At 34.2% G+C, this 21,710-nt stretch overlaps 1 protein-coding gene across 1 annotated transcript; it reads left to right on the top strand.

The window, feature by feature from the left end:
• Positions 1-78: 78 nt before the first annotated feature.
• LOC133179171 (structure-specific endonuclease subunit SLX4-like) lies at positions 79-20,995 on the top strand. Its single transcript, XM_061313954.1, has 23 exons — positions 79-281; positions 749-1,517; positions 1,742-1,857; positions 2,273-2,380; positions 5,046-5,179; positions 7,197-7,256; positions 7,715-7,828; positions 7,916-8,009; positions 8,291-8,383; positions 8,654-8,857; positions 9,096-9,245; positions 9,349-9,504; positions 9,689-9,819; positions 10,213-11,753; positions 12,077-12,273; positions 12,563-12,664; positions 14,941-15,060; positions 15,392-15,479; positions 15,698-15,818; positions 16,724-16,778; positions 16,930-17,016; positions 17,478-17,567; positions 20,457-20,995. Exons 2-23 carry the CDS (start codon positions 1,196-1,198, stop codon positions 20,547-20,549), a joined length of 4,176 nt encoding a protein of 1,391 aa, XP_061169938.1. The 5' UTR covers positions 79-281; positions 749-1,195; the 3' UTR covers positions 20,550-20,995.
• Positions 20,996-21,710: the final 715 nt, after the last annotated feature.

The following is a 21,710-nucleotide window of genomic DNA, read 5'->3' as shown; positions in this document are numbered from 1 at the left end:
ATTCCGGGTATATTTCGAGTGCCTGTGTTACTTTTCTCGTTTATCGTCTGAAAGACATATCCGCTTATTTGAAACCGTGTGTGAGTGTGAAGGTGCCCTCAATGATCTGTGAAAAAATAATCAATTTTAGGATAAATTTGTGGAAAATACTTTAAAATTATGAAAACACGGCGTTTCGACCCTGATTACAGAGTTACGACACCTTTAGTTAAGCTGATTAAGAAGAGAGCGTTAGGCATTTCATTGACGGTTGTGACTGGGATGGTGGTTTGTTTATATAGGTAATAATACTTGGAAGTTGGTAATAGTTGAGTGATTATCACATTGAAGAAATTTTAATATTTGTTTAAAAATATATTGACGGTGCAACTGTTATGGCGAGCGCTGATGCGTATTGTTTGATACCTATTTAGTTTTAACTTAGATCTGGGCCACTACTCGGCCATTTATCGTTCACGGAAATGGCCGAGTAGTTACGATGTTAGATCCCCTCTGCAAAGGACACGAGACATTGGAAACCATAAGGATCAAATCCTGAAAAGTGCAAATTTAATCAAAGAATGTTTAACAGGTTGGAGAGAATACTCGAAATCGGGTATTATCCTCGAAATCGGGTATCCTGTGCAACTTTTTATAAAAGCAAGAAAATAAAGAAATGACGCATGATTCCAGTTAATGTTACATGTACATCAGTGGAAGCCAAGAGACAGATAAATACACATACTGATACAGAATTTCTTACTTTCAGTTTTTCAGATTTATTTCCAATAGAATCAGAAAGAGTAAAACTTGCCAGACAGCGTGAGGATGAGTTAATTAAAGAAGAATACCGTTTCTTCCTTGAGGAGACTGAAAAACTGATAAAACAACAAGATGAAGGTTCTGCATTTTCAGACAAAAAGAATATAGTCTAATGAAGCTACTGCAGATGTGTATGTTTTTGTATGTTTAAGAATGTCAGACAGAAAAAGAAAAAAAAAACTTGTCATTTGAAATGAAGAAATGTTTAAAATAACTGCGTAATTAATTTCTTTTCATTTATGTTTAGGATGTCATTGTATTGATACTTGTGTTTATTATAGTAAATGGAAACATGAAGACAATACATATATATGATGTTGTGAATACATGCGTTATAGTGGATATGTCTTTATAATTTTGATATCTGATTATCAGTGTTGATTTCTGATGAAAAATGAAAACACGAAAGAATAATGAGGAAAAATCCAAGTCCAAATTATCGCTACAGAAGAAAAAAACTGGTGTGAAAAAAGAGTTGAAAAATATATTGTCAGTTTCACACAATGTATTAAATGAAACATGTGAATTTCGACAAAGTAGCAGCATAAAGGAACAAAAGGTAACACAATGTCAGGTGGTTGTCAGTGAACCAGAAAACAAAATGGTTGATGAAGAAACAGATACCAAGAAATGTCCTACTTGTGAATTAAGCATGCCCAGAGAAGCTTTTCAGCATCATGTCACTGAATGTCTTAAAAACAGATTCCAGAAAAAAGGTAGGATACTTAAATACATATACATACTTTGATTATTAATTATTTGAATCCACTTTATAACATGCCAGTGATGTTTCTTGTCTTGAAGAATGGGATTGAGTCAAACCAGTTTGTAACTGTACTGAGTCTGAAGCAAAGTATAAATTAGAGATGGGCAATATCTGCTGTAGCTATGTTTGTTTTTTTTTTTTTTAGATAATTGAGATTTTTTAATTTAATTCTAGAAACCAATGAAGATGTAGTTCCCCAAGAAAAGTTCTCGTGCCAGTTTTGTTTGAAGGATCTGTCTCACTACAATTCTGCCAGAAAAACACAGCATCTCAACAGATGCATGGACCAGGTAATTTATGCATGGACCAGGTAATCTATGCTTGGACCAGATTATCCATGTATGGACCAGGTAATCTCTGCTTGGACCAGATTATCAATGCATGGACCAGGTAATCTATGCATGGACCAGTTAAAGAAAGAGTGAACCTGGCTAGCTGAAATAGAATTTTCTGTATATATGATTATTTTTTTAACAGAAGATGATGATAAAATTGAAATTCAAATTAAGTAAACATGTAAAGAAGGAAACATTTGATACAAATCACTGTAAAAAATAAAAACAAAGAGATTTGGCAGTTAAAGTAAAGAGTTATCTCCCATAGCAGAGAATTATTGATCTGTTCTCTGTACTCAGATAGGGAACAGTCTTCACCACAGAGGAAGTGTTATTCCAGACTTTATAAGCATGCTTGATGATTTTATAGATAGATGAGTTAAAACAGAAGGAAATGCAGAAAAAAGAAGAACTAGAACAGGCACGTACAGCAGTGCTGGACTGTCCAATGTGTGGCAGAACTCTCAAGTCAGAAAATGTAAGTAAACTGGAACGTACAGCAGTACTGGACTGTCCAATGTGTGGCAGAACTCTCAAGTCAGAAAATGTAAGTAAACAGGAACGTACAGCAGTACTGGACTGTCCAATGTGTGGCAGAACTCTCAAGTCAGAAAATGTAACAAACAGGAACGTACAGCAGTACTGGACTGTCCAATGTGTGGCAGAACTCTCAAGTCAGAAAATGTAAGTAAACAGGAACGTACAGCAGTTACTGGACTGTCCAATGTGTGGCAGAACTCTCAAGTCAGAAAATGTAAGTAAACAGGCACATATAGCAGTACTGGCAGGGATGGGCACGATTACTGAAAAATGTAATCGATTAATAATCGATTACTTAGAGGAATTTTGTGTAATCAATTATTAATCGATTACACTCATTTTTGTCCTGTAATCGATTGTAATCGATTACTTTGGAAGATGTAATCGATTAATAATCGATTACTTCCAAGTTTTTATCCCTTCAAATATCAAAGCAATGTTTAAATGGTAAATGTTGATGTTATCCACTGAAGTTTGAATGTATTCCTGCAGTTTCAGTGCAGATTCTTTTAAGGTTTTATTCTGGCTAACATTCTCACTAAATGCCCAAATGAGGGATTCTCTACCATGGAAAGTGGAGACATGATTCCTACAATAAAATATTCCAAGGATTTGATTATTCCTTTCAACCTTGGATCTGAACCTCCATATTTTTTTACTTGTTGCAAAAATTATTTAATACTAGTCTTTATTGTGAATTACTTCATTAGAAGTATTTGGGCTGCCCGTATGTTGACAGTACACATTAAACATTCCTGTATGTGTCTTTTTTAAAAAAAAAACAAAAAAACAAAGAAGTAAATTAGAACTCTTAGTAATAAACATGTAAATTAAATGTGTCTTGAAGTAATTCAACTAATAGCACAATTTCATTCTGTATTGAAATAAGTGTTCTGAGAGCTATTAATTGTTTTAATAATACTGTTTGTCTTCAATGGAATGAAAGTTAAATACTAGGTAGTTCACAGTTTACACCTCATTATCTGCAAATCAGGGATGCCTCCGTCAATTAATAAGCCGTTTAAGATAAGCAAACACAGTGACACACTCCCTCTATTACAGACACTTATAACCTCTCACTGATATAAAAGCAACCTTACAATTTTGAATGAAAACATGAGAATGATTTTGCAAACTTTAAAGTTACTAAAACACAAGTTTGAAGTTGTTTAAACATTTTCAGATATGAATAAGTACATGTATTTCCATCTTCTTCTTTTTTTCGAGTACAATATAGTTTATTTACAAAATTATTTATATTTAATACAGCACTTAAATCTGTTTTTGCTATTTATAATTTTCTATTACAAGACAAAGTTTTTCAACATCTGAAATATGAAAAAGGGCATGCAGTTAGAGGACAGTGGGTCAAATGTAAAATGCACACGAAAAATCTGTATATTTTATTAATAAATGGTTGAAATACACTTCTGAATTACTTAATACTTGACCAGAAGGTCTATAATGCAAATTTTATTGAGAACATTATTAAACTTATGATAATAAAAGTTAGGAAATCCAAACATTACACTAAGTGGTTTATATTTGATATTTATGTGTGACTGACTGGAAATAATTCTCCAAAATAACATTCATTTATGTATAAAGTAATTGAAAGTAATCGAAAAAGTAATTATAATTACATTGAAAATTTTAGCTGTAATCGATTAAATTACGATTACAAGTAATCGAAAATCTCTTCGATTACAGATTACTGTCGATTACTTGGAAAAAAGTAATCATTACAATCAATTACGATTACTCGATTACGATTATCCCATCCCTGAGTACTGGACTGTCCAATGTGTGGCAGAACTCTCAAGTCAGAAAATGTAAGTAAACAGGCACGTACAGCAGTACTGGACTGTCCAATGTGTGGCAGAACTCTCAAGTCAGAAAATGTAAGTAAACAGGCACGTACAGCAGTACTGGACTGTCCAATGTGTGGCAGAACTCTCAAGTCAGAAAATGTAAGTGAACTGGCAGAACTCTTAAGTCAGAGAATGTAAGTGAACAAGGTGGAAAGTACATTTAATGCCAATTATGCCATTATGATTGCATAATTTTCTGTTTTATATAAGTCTAATATTATACGTGTACTTAAATTGGCGTATTCAAAATTTAGCGCAATCACTGGGTATGGAGTTGTTGGTGAAATCATGAATTAGTATATATAAATGATTTCTTAGCAGTATTCATCAATAAGCGCATCGTTGTCTGCGCTAAAGCCGCTTAGATATGAAGCTCGCTCATTTAAGTACACATACAGTAACTTCAGAAAGGTCTGCTAGAGTTAAATGCAAGAATACAAGTATGGAGTTTTCTAAATTGCATGTACATTATATATCATAAATACATGCTAAAATGCAGTTTTACAAAGTACATTACACATATAAACTTGGTATAACAAATTATAGATATAAACATATTTTGTAAATGTTTCACTATATCCATGTTTTATGGTAGACATATTGTTTATGAATGACTCACAATGGATAATTTTAATATGATCTGATATTTAGGTTTACAGAACAAATTTTAATTGTTGTTTTTATATGAAACATGGAATAAAACTTGGGAAATGTGTATGAATCTTTCAATAGGGAAGGAAAGTTCACATGAAAAAATGTTGCCAGAATCTTGGTGTCTCTACAGATCAACTTCTGGACCTGATCAAAAAACAGGAGGAGGAGAGGCAGATTAATATAGCAGCTGGGGTGGTCCCTCAGTCAGTCAAGTATGTATCTAGATAAATACTTATATAAATGAATAAAGTTTTGCCACATGCTACCATAAGTAAATAGTAGATAAATATGTCTAGGATGATGCCTTAGGTTCATAAATAGATAAAATTCTTTTGGAATGGTCCAGCAGCCCTCTCCTCATTGACTGCTTTTTTTTTTTTTAGCAAGTCCAACTTATTTTTTCCTCTCTGTTAACTGTGTGTCTCAAGGTATTATATAGACTTTTGAGCTTAATTTCTTCAGGGGTTATATAAGGGGAACCCACGTTTTTGTTAGAATCTATACTATAGAATGTGGCCAGTCCATGCATTGTCATACATGTAGTTAAATAATTGTTGACAATGGTCTTGCCTTTGTTTCTCATTCTTATCTTTCTGATTTGGGATTCCTGTGCATGGGATTTGGAGTCTTGCACATGACTCAAAGTGACCACTGATTGGGATTTTGATCAAGGCTAATTTTCCTAGAAGAGCTACAGAATGTATCTGCATAGTCCTGTCTACATGTTGTCCTTGAAGTTCTGTCTGCCTCTAGTTCTGTCTGTCTAGTTCTGCTTGCCTCTAGTTCTGCCTGTGTCTATTTCTGTCTGCCTCTAGTTCTGCCTGTGTCTAGTTCTGCTTGCCTCTAGTTCTGCCTGTGTCTAGTTCAGTCTGTTTTTAGTTCTGCCTGTGTCTAGTTCTGCTTGCCTCTAATTCTGCCTGTGTATAGTTCTGTCTGTGTCTAGTTCTGTCTGTGTCTAGTTCTGCCTATGTCTAGTTCTGTCTGTGTGTAGTTCTGCCTGTGTCTTGTTCTGCCTGCCTCTAGTTCTGCCTTTGTCTAGTTCTGCTTGCCTCTAGTTCTGCCTGTGTCTATTTCTGTCTGTGTCTAGTTCTGCCTGTGAGATCCGGAGAGAGAAGAAGTTTCTGTAGCAGCACAGACCAATAATTCTTCCGAGCCTCTTATTCAACCTGTGCCTTAATTTTAAGAATGTACATAATGCCCTTGTCGACCTTGCACTTGGGTACACAGAAACTCAATTCTCTGTAATTGGAAACAATCGACCCCCTCCCCCACCATTTGAAAATTATAATAAAAAATGCAATGGATTAAATAAGAAAAGATATTTATACTAATATTGTAAAGTATCTTGTATCTTGATTTGCGAAAGATTCTTTTCATATGCAAATCTGTAAACAGGGCATAAGAACACGGACCCTTGGAAATAGTGAATATTTAGACACCATTGTTCGCCAGAAAAGTAAATAATATTCCGATCGTTGTAAATGTCCACACAATAAGTGGAATCTTTTTATTTCAATATTCACACTTAATATTTTATGATAATTCTTTTATTGGCGATTAAAATATTGATATGATTGCTTTGTAGTTTTCACCTTTTTCTTCTTCTTTTTTTTTTTAATTTTACAATTTTTAAAAAAGATATGTCTTTTTTTTTTTTTAAATTTTTTCTTCCAAAGATATTGACGAAAACGCTGTCTACAAATTTTATTTTTCAGTAAATAATTTATTTTAAATATTTTCACTCAGAATTATGCACAAAATGCCTAATGTTGACCCTGATTACCAAAAGCCAGACTTCCTGTGTAATGCAGCGTGTATAGGGATTTTTGACATCTTGAGTATTGGGGGTCTCCAGGTAAATAACACCAGTACTACCAAGACCACTCCCCCTCCTCAGGTAACCGTACGGTAAAAAAATTGGGTCTTTAAACACCTGGCTTTCCTTTTGACATTACTGTAAGCCAGCATTGGTAGCTGAAATCAACAGATAACAAGCACAGAGTCACTACAACAACACATCAGACACAACATTTAACAGGGTCACATCAGGGTGAAAATAAGGCATTGTGTTGTTCAACTTTTGTATCAAAAAACCATTTGTTCTAAACTAAATTCATATCAAAGAGGACAAGTATAAAGTTCATTTTGTAAATGTCCTTTGAGAGTAAGAATAGAGCAGTGGAAGTTTGTACATTTGTGATGAATCATTATTATGCATATTGATTCCAGAGCAGGCAGTGGCAAGCTGAACAAGCAGACCAAAAAACAGAAGCTTAGAGAACCTCACAGGTAAGTCTCTGAGTTGAGCAGTCTACTCAAGCTAGAGAGCTTGTGATGATTTAGTTTCAGGATTGACTCATTCAATGTTTACTTCATAGAGCTTTAACTTGGATTAAGAAAAAAACTACTCTGAAACATTTTTTGATCTCATCATTTAGCCATGACCTGATTCAAGGCTATTTTGAGGAGGTCGGCGTACTTGAGTAAAAAAAAAAAAAAAGAGGAACATGAACAGCTTGTTGGTTGCATTAAGGTGGTTTATGTGGAAAGACCATGTGTCAGAAGAAAAAGTCCATGCATGATATTCAAGTACTGTCAGGGTTGAAATAGAAACATTTGCTGTAAAAAAAGCAATTTTAGTTTTGCAGATGATCATCTCTACTGTGCAACACCACTGTGGCCTTTCAGGCCTTTGATTTATTCCAGAAAGATAAACATTAGATGATTTCTATTTTCTCTTTCCACAGTAAATATGATGAAGAGCTACAGACTGCCTTAGCCTTATCCAATTCTCTGCATAATTCTGAATCCAGCAAGAAACTAGAGATTCAGGCCCCAAAACAAGGGAAGAAGAAAAAGATGTAAGTTTGTGGAGTGTAAAGTGAAATATTTGATGTAGTTCCTCCAGTAAGAGGATGATAAAGTGGTCTTTGTTGTTTGATATTTAGAGACTCAGCTCCACCCCCACTGGTTGTATTGTTGTCAGAGGAAGACAAACAGAAGCGGCTATCAGAGAGAGTGGCAGCCATGCTTCTTCCACAGGTAGTTATGATATATACTTTTTTCCATCAGTTAGAGATCTGCTTTATTGGCAATTTAGTCATATAGCCTAAGAAGCAGGCAGCAAAATTGTTGGCTAATCAAACATCATCATTAGGAAAGCTGGTAAAGCAAATGTAACACTGTCAAAATTATGCAGTATTGCTTGTTTTTTTCTCTTTTTTTTTTCTTTTTTTTGTTTGATTTTTTTTTTTTGTCTTTCTTTGAAAAATACACAATTTGTTAAATATTAGTGCTTGAATCCTGATTGTTTATTTCTGCAGGAACTAGAAGATGAAGAGGATGATGTGGAGTCTCTTACTCCAATTCTGTCTGAGAGTCAGATTAAAGATAAATATTCCACTCTTAATAAGCAGGTACCTTTGAATGTCAAATATCTGCAATCTTAATTAAACATTGGCTTAGCTCCTTTTTCTTATAAAAACACTACAAATATGGAAATTTAAAATTGAAGTGTATCTGTATTACTGTAGTTTTAATTATTCATTCCTGAATGTGTTTGGAAGAAAAATTTTCAGTTCATAAACAGAATGGAGAAAAAAATGCCATTCTCATATCAACAAAGTTAATCTTCATGTTCACCTTTCAAGATAATGACGAGGCTTTTTTAACATTGTTTTCTCCAGTTTCCTTCATTGTGGGCGAGATGCCAGTTAGCGACAGAAGGATTGACTTGCTTGGAAAAGAAAGACACATTTTACATAGAGAGATTAATGCCACCTATTGCAGTCAGCCAATTTGTTGTTGGCTCCAACATAAAGAAGATGGATGACATTCCAGGAAGAAGAAAGTCATCTTACAGAGGCTTAATGAAGGAACAGGAAATTAATGTTAGTCTGAATTAAATTACTCATGAAAAGGTTTCCCTAGCAGCAGTGAATGAAAATGCTTTTTCTTTAGTTATATTCAATTAGTCAGAAAAAATTTTTTAGAAAAAAATATATAAATGACAACAGTTGACATGTTTTTAACAGCAATTTTCATCTGTAGTATCTAATGCTGTTAAAGTACAGTATAGTACAGTGTACCGGTATATTTTTTTCTATTTATATCTTCATTTTCTAACAGTTGGGCAGCATTGATATCCGTGGTGACACCCTGTTGGCCTCTACACAGACTGCTGTAGTATTAGCTGAGCTAGAGGTCAGTGCCATGGCAACACCTGACCTTGACCTGACCTGTAGTGGTTTCTGTCCAGACTCTCCAATCAAAGTGCAGGTGGGCATCTTTTTGAATAAATTCATTGATGTTATTTACATAACAGTGTTTTTTTGGGGGGGGGGGGTGTTTTCCTTCAATTTATATTTTAACTTTATTGTAGGAGAGTACAAAACAGAATGTATCAGAGCAACATCAAAAGACAATGGCTTCATTGGTGAACAATCCTGTTTATAGTGATCTAAAGATTAAAACTAGTGACGGTACAATATATGCCCACAGACTGATACTCAGTGCAAGGTGTCCCAATGTAATTCAGGTGGGTTCTCAATTTACTTGGTTTAGGGTGTTGTTGCTCACAGTTGGCACCAATATTTTTTTAAAATATGTATTGTAAAACATAATTTCATAAGAGATATTTATAATGTATGTAAGATGCAATGTTTTGTTCGTATAAATGAGTTTGCATTTCATACACTCATGACGTTTTCTGAAATTTATAGAACTGCAGAGAGGAGCTAGAATTGACGGACTTTGCCTCAGACACAGTGTTAACTGTTATGAAGTTTCTGTATGCTGGGGTCATATGTCTCCCTAAAGGATCCGTGCAAGAAATAAAGGACTTAGCTGCAAGGTCGGGCCACTGGTTTTGTCTATCATAAATTTATCTAATAGAAAACATCATGCTAAAATTAATTGATTTGAACTGTGATTTTTAATCATGGCGTGTCCCTTGCTCTAAACAAAACAACATGCTACCACTGACTGAGGTGTTAATGACTTTATTTGTCGTCAAAACATGGTAGGGTGGATGATCTATGAAAGTAGGATGTGCTCGATAAGTACATGTAACAATAACTACATGTATGAAGAAATATCGCCTGATTTACTTTTTTTTTCAAGTACATGTACTTGAATACTGATTTTAGTACATGTATTCACTACTTGGTTTACAGGTTTATTAATTACACTTTACAAGAAATATTTGAATGAATATTGCTATATGTTTGCGGTTTTTCTTTTCTAGATTAGAGCTTTCTGATTTGGTGGAAATTTGCTCTTCATTTATTGATAAAAAGAAAGACGAGGACAAAATGGAGGAAAACATTGAGGAAGAAGAGGAACAGAGGGAGAGAAACTTCACAGACCTGACAGAGGATGACAGAGAGGTGGATCCAGAAGAAAATGAGGGGTGTAGTAGTGAGAACAATGAATGGGAGGAGCTATCAGATCAGGACTATAATGACATCAGGTGCACTCAGAGGAGGAACTACAGTCAGACTGATGGAAAGGGGAAAGAGGAGGAGGATTCTGAGGAATCAGTGGTGGATCCTGAGGAACTGAGGAGTGATGTCAGTGAGGAAGAAATAGCCTTGTTCTTCAATGATGACAGTTTTGATGGAACTTCTGTCAAACCTTCTGGGGATAATGATGAAGAGAAATCTGAAATACAGGACATGGAGGGTTTTCCTGAAGATGGAGTCACAGGTGGAGATCAGTCTGTTAGAAAAGAAAATCTGTTGGCAAGTAGAGAAGAAATCAGGAGAGAGGCTCCAATAGAAGACACTGATGATGAATTTGAGGAAGAAATGGATATTGATCAGAAGCAAGAGGAAGGCAACAAAAAATCAGAAGAGGAGAACAATGAAGAACATATAGTAAAGGAGAAACCTGCTGATAGTATTCTGTATCAAGATGAAGATGTGATTATATACAGTGAGACAGAAGACACTCCCCCTTGTTCAGACTCCGAGAAGTTCAGACAATCACTCAGTACTGAACATCAGTCAGAGGTTCTAGACAGGAGTGGACGTGCTAGCAGTCCTCTGGTAGTGGACAGTGATTCTAGCCACCAGGGTTCACCAGAGAGGGATATTTCTACAGAGGTGAATGACAGAGAGGTTGGATCACCTGTCCCCCAGGCTCTAGACTCATCTGGTCTGGATTTGTTTGAGTCTCCAGTGTTGTCCAGACTGGCCCCAGAAGCTGCAGACATGCAGACTGGGTCACAGACATCCACTCAACATGTTCCACCACCCAGTGAAGAGAAACTCGGGCCTGACACGCCAGCTCGTAAACGTAGAAGAACCGGGACATCTGTCAAAGGATCTCTTGGAAATGAATCAAAGAGATGTGTTAGATACAGTGATCTGGAAAATAATGCCAGGGAATTCTCTCGTCCTCAGGAGGAGGATGATTCTAGGAGTAAATCTTTAAATGATAATACTATATGTAGTAGTAAAAGAAAAAAGGGTCCTAAAAAGACTGTAACTTCCACCAACTCGGAGAGTGATGATGAAGTATCAGTGATTGAAGACAAATGTCACATGCCTCCAACTGTTGTTTCTCCAGTGTTTGGTCAGCAACAAACTAATGAAAGAAAGACATTCAGATTTACCAAGACTAAACCTGCAAAAGTCAATTTACAGCGAGTTTTATCTCCAGAGAAAAGTGAAGAGCCAGCTGTTACATCTTGTCATGTTGATCTGTCTCCACCTGAAGCTTTATCTGGTCAGCATCACCAGCAAGATGTAGAACTTGTGTCTGAAGTTGTGGAAAATGAATTGGGTATGTCTGATATACATGTATAAAGCTTTACTTTGTGTGAAAATCAGTTTGTAGATTCATTTCATATTGATTTCAATACCTGTACATGTTTAATATAGTCATCATTGGAAGACACTTTACTAAAACATTTTTCAAAAGAAATATTTACCAGTATGTGTCACAGTAAGGAAAATTGGTTTTTGATCTGAGTATTTTTATCAATAGGAGAGTTATCTGCATTGAACTCTTACACAAAAAAGGAAAAAAGTTAAAAGTGATAGCTTTTATTTTAAGTAGTTTAGTACTTCCTTTATGGGATTTTACTCACTTTTATGAGTTTTCAGAATTAGGAGAACCAGAACAAGATGTATGGGAGGACTTTGATGACAGTGGGATGGGTGGATGTATAGTTACTTGTGATGTCCCCATCCCTTCACAGTCAGCTAATGGACACAAAGAAAAGTGTGCTACACCCATAAAACCAACCAATCCTATTGCAGAATTGGACACTCCAGCAAACTCTTCATCAGGTTTAAAAGAGGTACAGAAAGTCAACAAAGATTACTGAAGTGCTGTAACTTTTGATTATGTCCATTTCTCTACTTTTGTTTAAGGAAAGAACTTATTGTTTTATTCCTTTTTGTTTTATATTGGAAAATAACCAAATTCATTGAACACATTATTAATATTAGTTCACTTAAGTCATCTGATCTGATGTTGAAATTTTACACATGTACCAATGAGTATTTTGTTGTTGTTTTTTTTTTTTAAAAAAGCTTCACATAGAGACATTTTACACTGCTGTATTGAATGTTTGTTTTTCTTTGCAGCAGAATCCCCTGGGTCATAGACCTGAGGATCAGCTGATGGAGGAGAGCTTTGAGGAGGATAGCTTTGATGTGGAAATGATAGAACAGGAGACAGAAAAACTGGTATCACATCACATTCACAAAAATCAGGCAAAACAGAAACAACTGAAATTAAACTCTGTTTCTCCTTATACACATTTTTTTTTATACATGTATATGTAGTAATGAGTGAAAAAAATATGACTTGGTGATAAGCATGAATTGGTTTAATTAGGGCCCCGTTCTGCGGGTGCCCTATAGTGATCAGTCTGTCCGTCCGAGATCTCTTGTCCAGAGCATATCTTCTCTCTTCTTGGCCCAATCTGGCTCATACTTCACCCACAGAGGGGTGTGCAGTGACCTTGAACCATGTTTCTAGGTCTAAGGTCAAGGTCATAGCAGAATTATATGAAAAATCCTTGTCCGGAGCATATCCTCTCTTCTCTTGGTCCAATGTGGCTCATACTTCACTCACAGAGTGCCACTGGTCAATGGATGTGCAGTGACCTTGAACAAAGTTTTTAGGTCAAGGGTCAAGGTCAAAAATAGCCTATCTGTTTGAATTCTTGTCCAGAGCATATTTGCTCTCTCCTTGGCCCAATCTGGCTCATACTCCACCCACAGAGTGCCTTTGGGTAAAGGGTGTGCAGTGACCTTGAACCATGTTTCTAGGTCTAAGGTTAAGGTCATAGCAGAATTATATGAAAAATCCTGTTCCGGAGCATATCTTCTCTCCCCTTGGTCCAATGTGGCTCATACTTCACTCACAGAGTGCCACTGGTCAATGGATGTGCAGTGACCTTAAACAAAGTTTCTAGGTCAAGGTTCAAGGTCAAAAATAGCCTATCTGTTTGAAATCTTTGTTCAGTGCATAATTTCTTTCCCTTAAGTCCAGTCAGCCTCAAACCTTACCAATTGACTTGGGGTACGGAACATGATTTTCCTTCCATATTTCTGATAGAGGATATGCAACAATTTTCATAGAGGATATGCGGCATTCATGATTTTGTGCCATTTTTTGATAGAGGGTATGGAGCACTCGTGCCATTTTTATGGCATCGAGCTCTTGAGCTCGAATGCCATGAAGCGGGCGACCAAACTTAACCCGACCAAATGTGTCAGTCCATGCATCCGCAAAAGAAAATAGCAATAACAATGCATCGGTTTCTTTGAAAATGTTCACAGTGAATAATAGCTTGAAAATAAAATTGCATCAATTATATCTACAAATAATTCTGTTGCATAACAAAGATACCCCGTTTTATTTTCACACAAGAAAAAGTGACAGTTTCTTGCGGATGAATTTCTAAAGAAAGGGTGTTGAATGACATGAATAACACAAATTTATGAAGGAGAACCATGTAAACACAAACAACTTAATAGGCGGTAAAATACCCACAATATTAAATTAACATGAATGCTAGAAGACTGAAAGGATTGAATTTCCAAATCTAAACCTTACTTTTACAATCTTATAACCAATTTTATCATAAAAACTGAAGTTATTACTGTATTTCACTATTTCTCCCATATCGCATTTTACCGTATAGGCCTACCACGCCCACTCATATCTCGATCGTAGTCGTAACAGAGCAAGTTACGGTCGTTGTTTAGGTGCACTAAAACAATGCTTAGAAATTGACAATTAGAATATTCATATAAATTCATTAAATTCTTGATAGTTCTTTAATTAACTGAAAAAAGATGAGTTTGATATCCAGCAAGAACATGTTCGACAGTGTCTAGTCAATTCGAACCCTGCTTTATTCGGACCATGGCATAATGCCCCAGACTCTAATTCTGACATTTTGTTTAAAACTTAACATTTTTATTAGTCACTTATTTGACCTACTGCTATCTTCAAATTAAAAAAAAATGTTTTCAAATTGGTTTTCATGTTCGATGCCATTGAAGCCTTTCAGGCTTTTGATTTATTATAACAAGGATAACATAGAAGCCCTTTAGACTCAAACAACACATCCCTTAATAGTAAACATATGTTCTTCAAAATGAACCCTTTTCAGCTACCTTACATTTTCATGTTCATTGCTGAAAGCGGGGCCCTTTGAGATGGCCACCATCTCAATGATATCTAGTTTGTGTTAGGTATAAGTATTTACTTTACTTGGAAGTTTTCTTCAAATAAATGTACTGTTTTCTAGATAAATATGATACCAATTTATTCAAAAATTTGCAAAATTTTTCAGAGTAAAACATAAATATAGTTTTTCTGTGCAATACAATTCACAAAGTGTTAATTTTTCACATTTAGAAAACTTATTTATTTTTACTTTCTTTTAAGGCACTACATGACCATTCTGTCAATTATAGAATATGAGAAAAATTGAGCTTTGTTGCAGAATTCTTTTAAAACTCCAACTGAGTGCAGGCGACCTAAAAGATCCAAAAAAGACTGGGTTCCTCCTTCTCCCTTCACCCCCATGCCAAGCTATGACAGCATGGCCACTCCACAACTCAAGGTAGGATTGAAAAAAAGGTCACTGATGTATAAGTTTTATTTCAAATAAATATTATCATGGTCCTGTCAAAATTGAGGAGTTTACAAGACATTAATTATTGGATTAAAGGTCTCCTAAGTTTCTGATTTTATAGGAAAACAATTAATGCAATATAGTTTTCTATAATTTTACTGCAGAAATTTAACATTTTTCATTAAAAACTCCATTATAAATTTACATTGAATTTCCTGAAAAAACTTCCATCCCATTTCAGACAATGCAAGTCTGTGTAAGTAGGTTTATCCATCTGATAGTTGTAATGTTGTAATCATTATATTATACCCACTTTCAGAGAGAAGTTCAGAAGATTGGCGTTAAACCAGTTGGCAAGAAAAGAATGGTGCTTCTGTTAAAGGACATCTACCATCAAACCCATCAATGTATGTGCTGATGTCTATAATTTTTTATTTATTTAAGAAAAAATGGGCTTTTAAAAGAGCTTTTATGACAAATTTTTTTTTTTGTAAAAATGAATTAATGCAAAAAATTATGTACTTATGTGTCAAGATAAGACTTTCAGAATAAGTGTGAAGTTTTCAAAATTCTTTTGAGAGTAGATTTTAATGTTGTAATGTTTTTACCTGGGGTTGCTTTACAGATGAGACAGACAGCGAGTTTGAGATATCTGTGGATGAGACAGAACAGAGGAAGCAGGGTGGACCAATCTCAGTCTCTGATGATGAAGAAGAAATCAGCAGCAGTCAGGAATCAGAGAGAAGGTAACAGCCCAACACTGTCAGTTAGAACAGCCAGTTGCCATGGAGATATAGAATTGTTACAGCCAGTCATTGTCTAGATATTATAGAATGATAACAGCTAATCATTGTCTTGATATACAATTATAACAACCAATCATTGTCTTGATATTTAGAATTATAACAGCCAATCAACATCTAGATATAGAATAATAATAGCCAATCACTGTGTAGATATTATTAAATACCGTAAATCTGGAAATTTTTGCTGTAGATAAATTTTTAGCAAATTTGCGCATGCATTGCATTCGCAAAAATATTTTTCTTAAAAATAAATCAACAACAAAAAATGTTTTTATCTAAAGATTACTTAAAGATTACATCGTTATCTATATTTTATGTACATGTGTGATTTATGAAAATGTTATGAAAACTTTCAACACTTTGGATGATTTATCTTTTCTAATATTTTCATCTGATTATTGAATGTTGGCGTAGTTTAATATTGCATGTTTATTCGTAATTTTTTGTATGTACATGCGTAACTACAAACGTTTAAGAAAATTTTAAGAGTTTTTTATAATTTAGTTCTAATGACGATTCGCAAAAATTTTAAACATAAAAATTAATCAACAGACTTTTGACCCAGATTCGCAAAAATAAATCAACGTAAAAATTTCCAGATTTACGGTAATAATAGTCAATCACTTTTTAGAGATTATAGAATTAAAACTGTCAATCACTGTCTAGATATTATCGTACCTAATCACTGTGTATTATAAAATTAGAATACTCTCTATAAATAATTCCTTTAAAATATTCACTGGTGTGAAATCAAAGAATTGTTTTATCTAAACTTTTAAGAAATCAAATTAGAATTTTAAAAAATTCCATAACTTAAAAAATGATACTCAATTTTCCAATGTTAGTGTTGTACTGGAGGAGAGTATGATTGAAGAAGAGGAGACAACTTCATCTCAGACTGTGAGCTGATAATATACTTATAATGATTTCTTGAATATTGAGCCAAAGTCTTAATATATATTTCAAAGTACAAACGGAAATATGAGATTGCAGGAATTTTGGTCAAGTTAATCTCTTAAGTTGAAAAAATGCTGAAAAATTATTTTTACAGGGATCAACAGCTTCAGAATTGAAACAAAGAATTTCCCAGTTTGTTCTTGACACTCCAGATATATACACTAGAATACTGATGTATGAGGTAGGTTTTGTGACATAACACATAGAATACAATAAAGGTTTGTTTATTTATCTACACACTGCAATTCTGTAATACGAGGTATGTTTAATGACACATTCCGCAATGTTTATGTATGAGAGGTGACAAACAGAAACCAGAAAAGTATGAGGTGAGTTTAGTTTGCTGCAGTATTATAATTTTTGTTTCTCTCAACTTCATAAAACACTTTATACATGTAATAACAATGCTGCAAGGAGACTTGTGATACTTCCATCCATAAATGTTGGTGTGTCTAGACACCTACCAGGAATGTACAGTTTCACAAAACCACTAAATTCAGTTTATATTAATTTTATTATGTTCATGTATAACAGGATAAATCTAATATTTTATCCCTCTAGAATAAAAAAGTGAACAGATATTACATGTAACAGAATCAAGTGAATCGCATTCAGCTTCTGAGTGATACATTTTCATTACAGCCACTAGAGTTTGATGCATTGAAAAGGGAGTTAACTGAAGCTGGAATCAAATGCTCCATGGATAAACTACTGAATTACCTGGACGAAAAGGTCAGAGAATCAGTCACACAATGTAGTAACTTTTAAAAATTGGTAAAATAAGTCACATTGTTCATGTTCTCTGTGATGTAAAGAATGAGTGCACTTTAGAGTGTCATTTGGAGCCTTTTCGGCCACCCATTTTAAGCCTTAAATTAGACTATATTGCTAAATTAATCTATGATTATTGTGCATACATATGCTCTTGATATTTATACTTCGAATTTTTTGTTAAACATATTGCTATAATTCCACACAACGTCATTGAAAAGAACATGTATAAGCCTTAAATTCCGGAAATTTGAACTGGACCACTTTCGAATTTAAGGTACCCGCAAATGGGCAGAGATATTTAAATTGCATGGAAGTGGAATGTAAACATTTGCACATTATTTCCAGATTGATTCTACAATATGAATTTAAATGGAGGAGAGAAAGATTGTGTAGTTTCATGATTCACACAAAAAATAAATGATTCAGGGCCATACATATTGATCATTTTCAAGATTTGTAACCATATGTTTGATGCCTAGCACCGAATTAGATCAATCTTAAGTTTTCGTATATGATAAAAAATACCCCCTCTTTTTTCTTTAGCTTTATCATTTTTCATTTTATATGCTGAATGCTTTTCAATTCAAAGAATGAATGTATGTTTTAAGAAAGATTCACATGTACATGACTTCGATGTCACACTACATTTAATCGTAATTCACTGTACATGAAGTACGTAGAGTAATACAAACGTGTAGTGAAACAAATTATACATGTATGTAGTACTCACGGTGATACATATTTTATTATATGCCTGTATAGATAAATAACATTCGGAAATGAAATATAAAATTTTAACTTAAAATTTGAGTCGCTAGGTTAACATGAAAACTCCAAGAAATACAAACTATCTGTAATTTAAATTAACATAAATTTATTGACGGAACAAGTATATTTCAGATTAAAAAACACGGTCAATGAAAATTCTACAACGTTACTATATCGATAATCACTCGCTTATGTCTTCAATATCTCTTTCATTTCGGCAATCCAAATATTGTCAGGTGTGATACTAGTGTTTAGGGATGTGTCTGTAGATTCCTGCAGACCATAATACAGAGGCAACATGAGCTAACACAGCTATATACTAATCATGCATTTGATTTGCACTGGCAATACCAGAATTTCCTTCAAAATACCAAATGAAAAACACAATTTAGTGAAAGAAGACAAGGTAAACTTTAAGACCCTAATAAAATTTTCACAAAATTCTTCATTATTTTGAAGTTGTTCAGGCTGGTATAAACGGTGAGATTTGTAGTTCCTGTATTATAATAATACAAGTATTATATTTGTATTGTAATACTTTCCTGTACACACATTTATACGTTTTATTAGATTGTTAATAGACTTTAGGGATTTCTACGTGTTTCCCTCGCAATATTTCTCCCTCTCTCTCAATAATGGAAAACGAGGTTCTGTTAGCAGTATCAGTTATCGTATTATGCATTGCATTAAAACTGAAATGGAAACAGCGGCGGAACACTCGTATATGTACTTGGTGCACACAATGCATCGCTAGATGAGGTGCAAAGAGAAGACCCCAGTAGTTATAAAAACTTCTTTAGAATAGATAACGCTGCATTTGAGCAACTTTTACAATTACATGTAGTCACTCCTTTTGATCTTCTTCCCATAAAACAACGAGTTTTTCGATATTTTTACTGCTAAAGTCAACCATTATTTACCACATGCTTTTTTTTTGTTATGATAAAAATAGGATGACCACAATGTGAGTACTTTTGATTAGTTTAAAAATGAAAGGTAAGTTAAGACTTGTATTAAGAAATAGAGCATTGCCCTATTCTTAATACAGTTTTATAATATTCAAAAAATCTTAGGATTCACCGTATTAAAAGTCTATACATAGTCAGATTTTGTACTTAAATACATATCCGTGTGTACAGCCCTGAAGTCCATTGATAGACACAATGAAAGCATATCGAACAGTGGAATGTCACGAGACTAAAGTGATTATAATATCAAACATGTCAAAATAGGTTGACACTTGGTGACCTGTTAATTTAGTAGCTAACTCGACCGTAGTTTGGAGAATTTTTTAAAAAATTACATATGAGGCGCAAATTGTCCAACATTGCCCTTTGGATATGTATAAGTTTAAATCAAAATACACATTCTGTGCAAATGAGAAGAATGGACAAGTTGCGGCTCGATGTAAACAATGTCGTTGAAAACTGGTATGCATATGAATAACAATAGAAATGTGACAAAACTGCTAGACCCCTGTCGCAAAAACCAGTGTCGCTCGGCATTATTTAATATTTTTATGTGATATAATATATCAAACCCTGCTCTTAAGATATTGTTTAATAATTCTGTTTCAAAAAGTTTATAAATTTCGGAAATTTATTATTAGTAAAGCACCGGGATCCAACTCTCATAGCTTAAGTGCACTGATCCTTTGTGATCAGTAAAAGAAAATTATTATTATTATAAAGGATACAATTTTAGTTGGTACTCTTGTTACATGCACACATTATATCTGACACTTGTAAAGTCGAGGGATGTTTACTGGTACCTCGGCACTAAAAGTATTGCTTTACAGCATTTCACATGTGAAATAAAGATAAGTCTTGGGAATTTCTGCTGCAGTAAATCTACTCAGAAGTGGTTTCTCAACAATACTTTTGGCTCTAATGGAATTGTTTACAAACCCCACAAAACTCAGATCTTGACAGAAATAGCTTCAATGTGAAATACTGCAAAACCAGGAATAACAATGTTCTACACATTTTCATTAGAAATTTAGAATACTTAAACATAATGTAGTAACATTTCGAGACTTCTTCACTGTATCCAGTGAAAATAATGATGTTTGTATTTCAGTGTATAACATTTACAATGAAGAACAGAAGAAAGACCAGCCCAAAGAAAGGGAGGGGGCGAGGGAGAAAAAAGAAGACTGCAGAGCCTGAGTAGTGAGATTTCATGGACTTGGATAAAACTTGGAGAAAACAACAGCAAAGTGTGACAGATGTGTTTGGTCACATGACTTTGGAATGAGAATGTGTTAGTAGTGTATGGTCACATGACTAAGGAATGAGAATGTGTTAGTAGTGTGTGGTCACATGACTTAGGAATGAGAATGTGTGAGATGTGTGACAGATGTGTGTGGTCACTTGACTGAGGAATGAGAATGCGTTAGATGTGTATGGTCACATGACTTAGGAATGAGATTCTGTTAGTGAAAGCTTCAATGCAAATATATAGAAGTTACTGATGGAATACACCCTCTACAATACAAATAGATAATGACACTATCTATAACTGAAAATCCTGTATAATTGTACACTTGGATGTGTTTGTGTATCTAATACTAGTATTCTCTCTATTTATTGAATGAATGAAAAGCTTATTGAATAAATTTAAATGAATTCTCTGAACAAACTTTTTTATGGAGATTCTGTGAAAAAGACACATATTGCCCCAATAAGCCTTCATAGCTGTAAAACACACATTTTTATGCCCCGCCATGAATATGGCCGGGGCATATAGTGTTTGTCATGTCCGTCTTCAGTCCTTCTGTCCTTCCGTCACACTTTGCGTTTAGCTCTGTTCAAAGCTCAGTTTCAAAGAAACTATCCAAGATATTTTTATCAAACTTCATATGCTGATAGATATTGATGAGAGCTATGCAACTGCATCAACATTTTTTGACCTTGACCTTTCATTTGACCTTGACCTCACTTTTCTTAAATTAGTGTTTAGCTCAGTTTTAAAGATACCATTCAAGATAGTGTAATCAAACTTCATATGTTGATACATACTGATGTAAGCTATTCAACTGTATCAACATTTTTTGACCTTAACCTTTCTTTTGACCTTGACCTCATTTTTCTTAAATTAGTGTTTAGCTCAGTTTTAAAGATACCATTCAAGATAGTGTTATCAAACTTCATATGCTGATACATACTGATGAGAGCTATTCAACTGCATCAACATTTTTTGACCTTGACCTCACTTTTTTTTAAATTAGTGTTTAGCTCAGTTTTATTGATACCATTCAAGATAGTGTAATCTTCATATATTGATACAAACTGATGTAAGCTATTCAACTGCATCAACATTTTTTGACCTTGA

This window comes from Saccostrea echinata, unplaced genomic scaffold, assembly GCF_033153115.1.
Source record: "Saccostrea echinata isolate AGI-Se365-2 ecotype Australia unplaced genomic scaffold, CSIRO_AGI_Sech_v1 ptg000004l, whole genome shotgun sequence".
Lineage (NCBI taxonomy): Eukaryota > Metazoa > Mollusca > Bivalvia > Ostreida > Ostreidae > Saccostrea > Saccostrea echinata.
The sequence above is the reverse complement of the archived record's forward strand: the minus strand, read 5'-3'. Positions and strand labels throughout refer to the sequence as shown.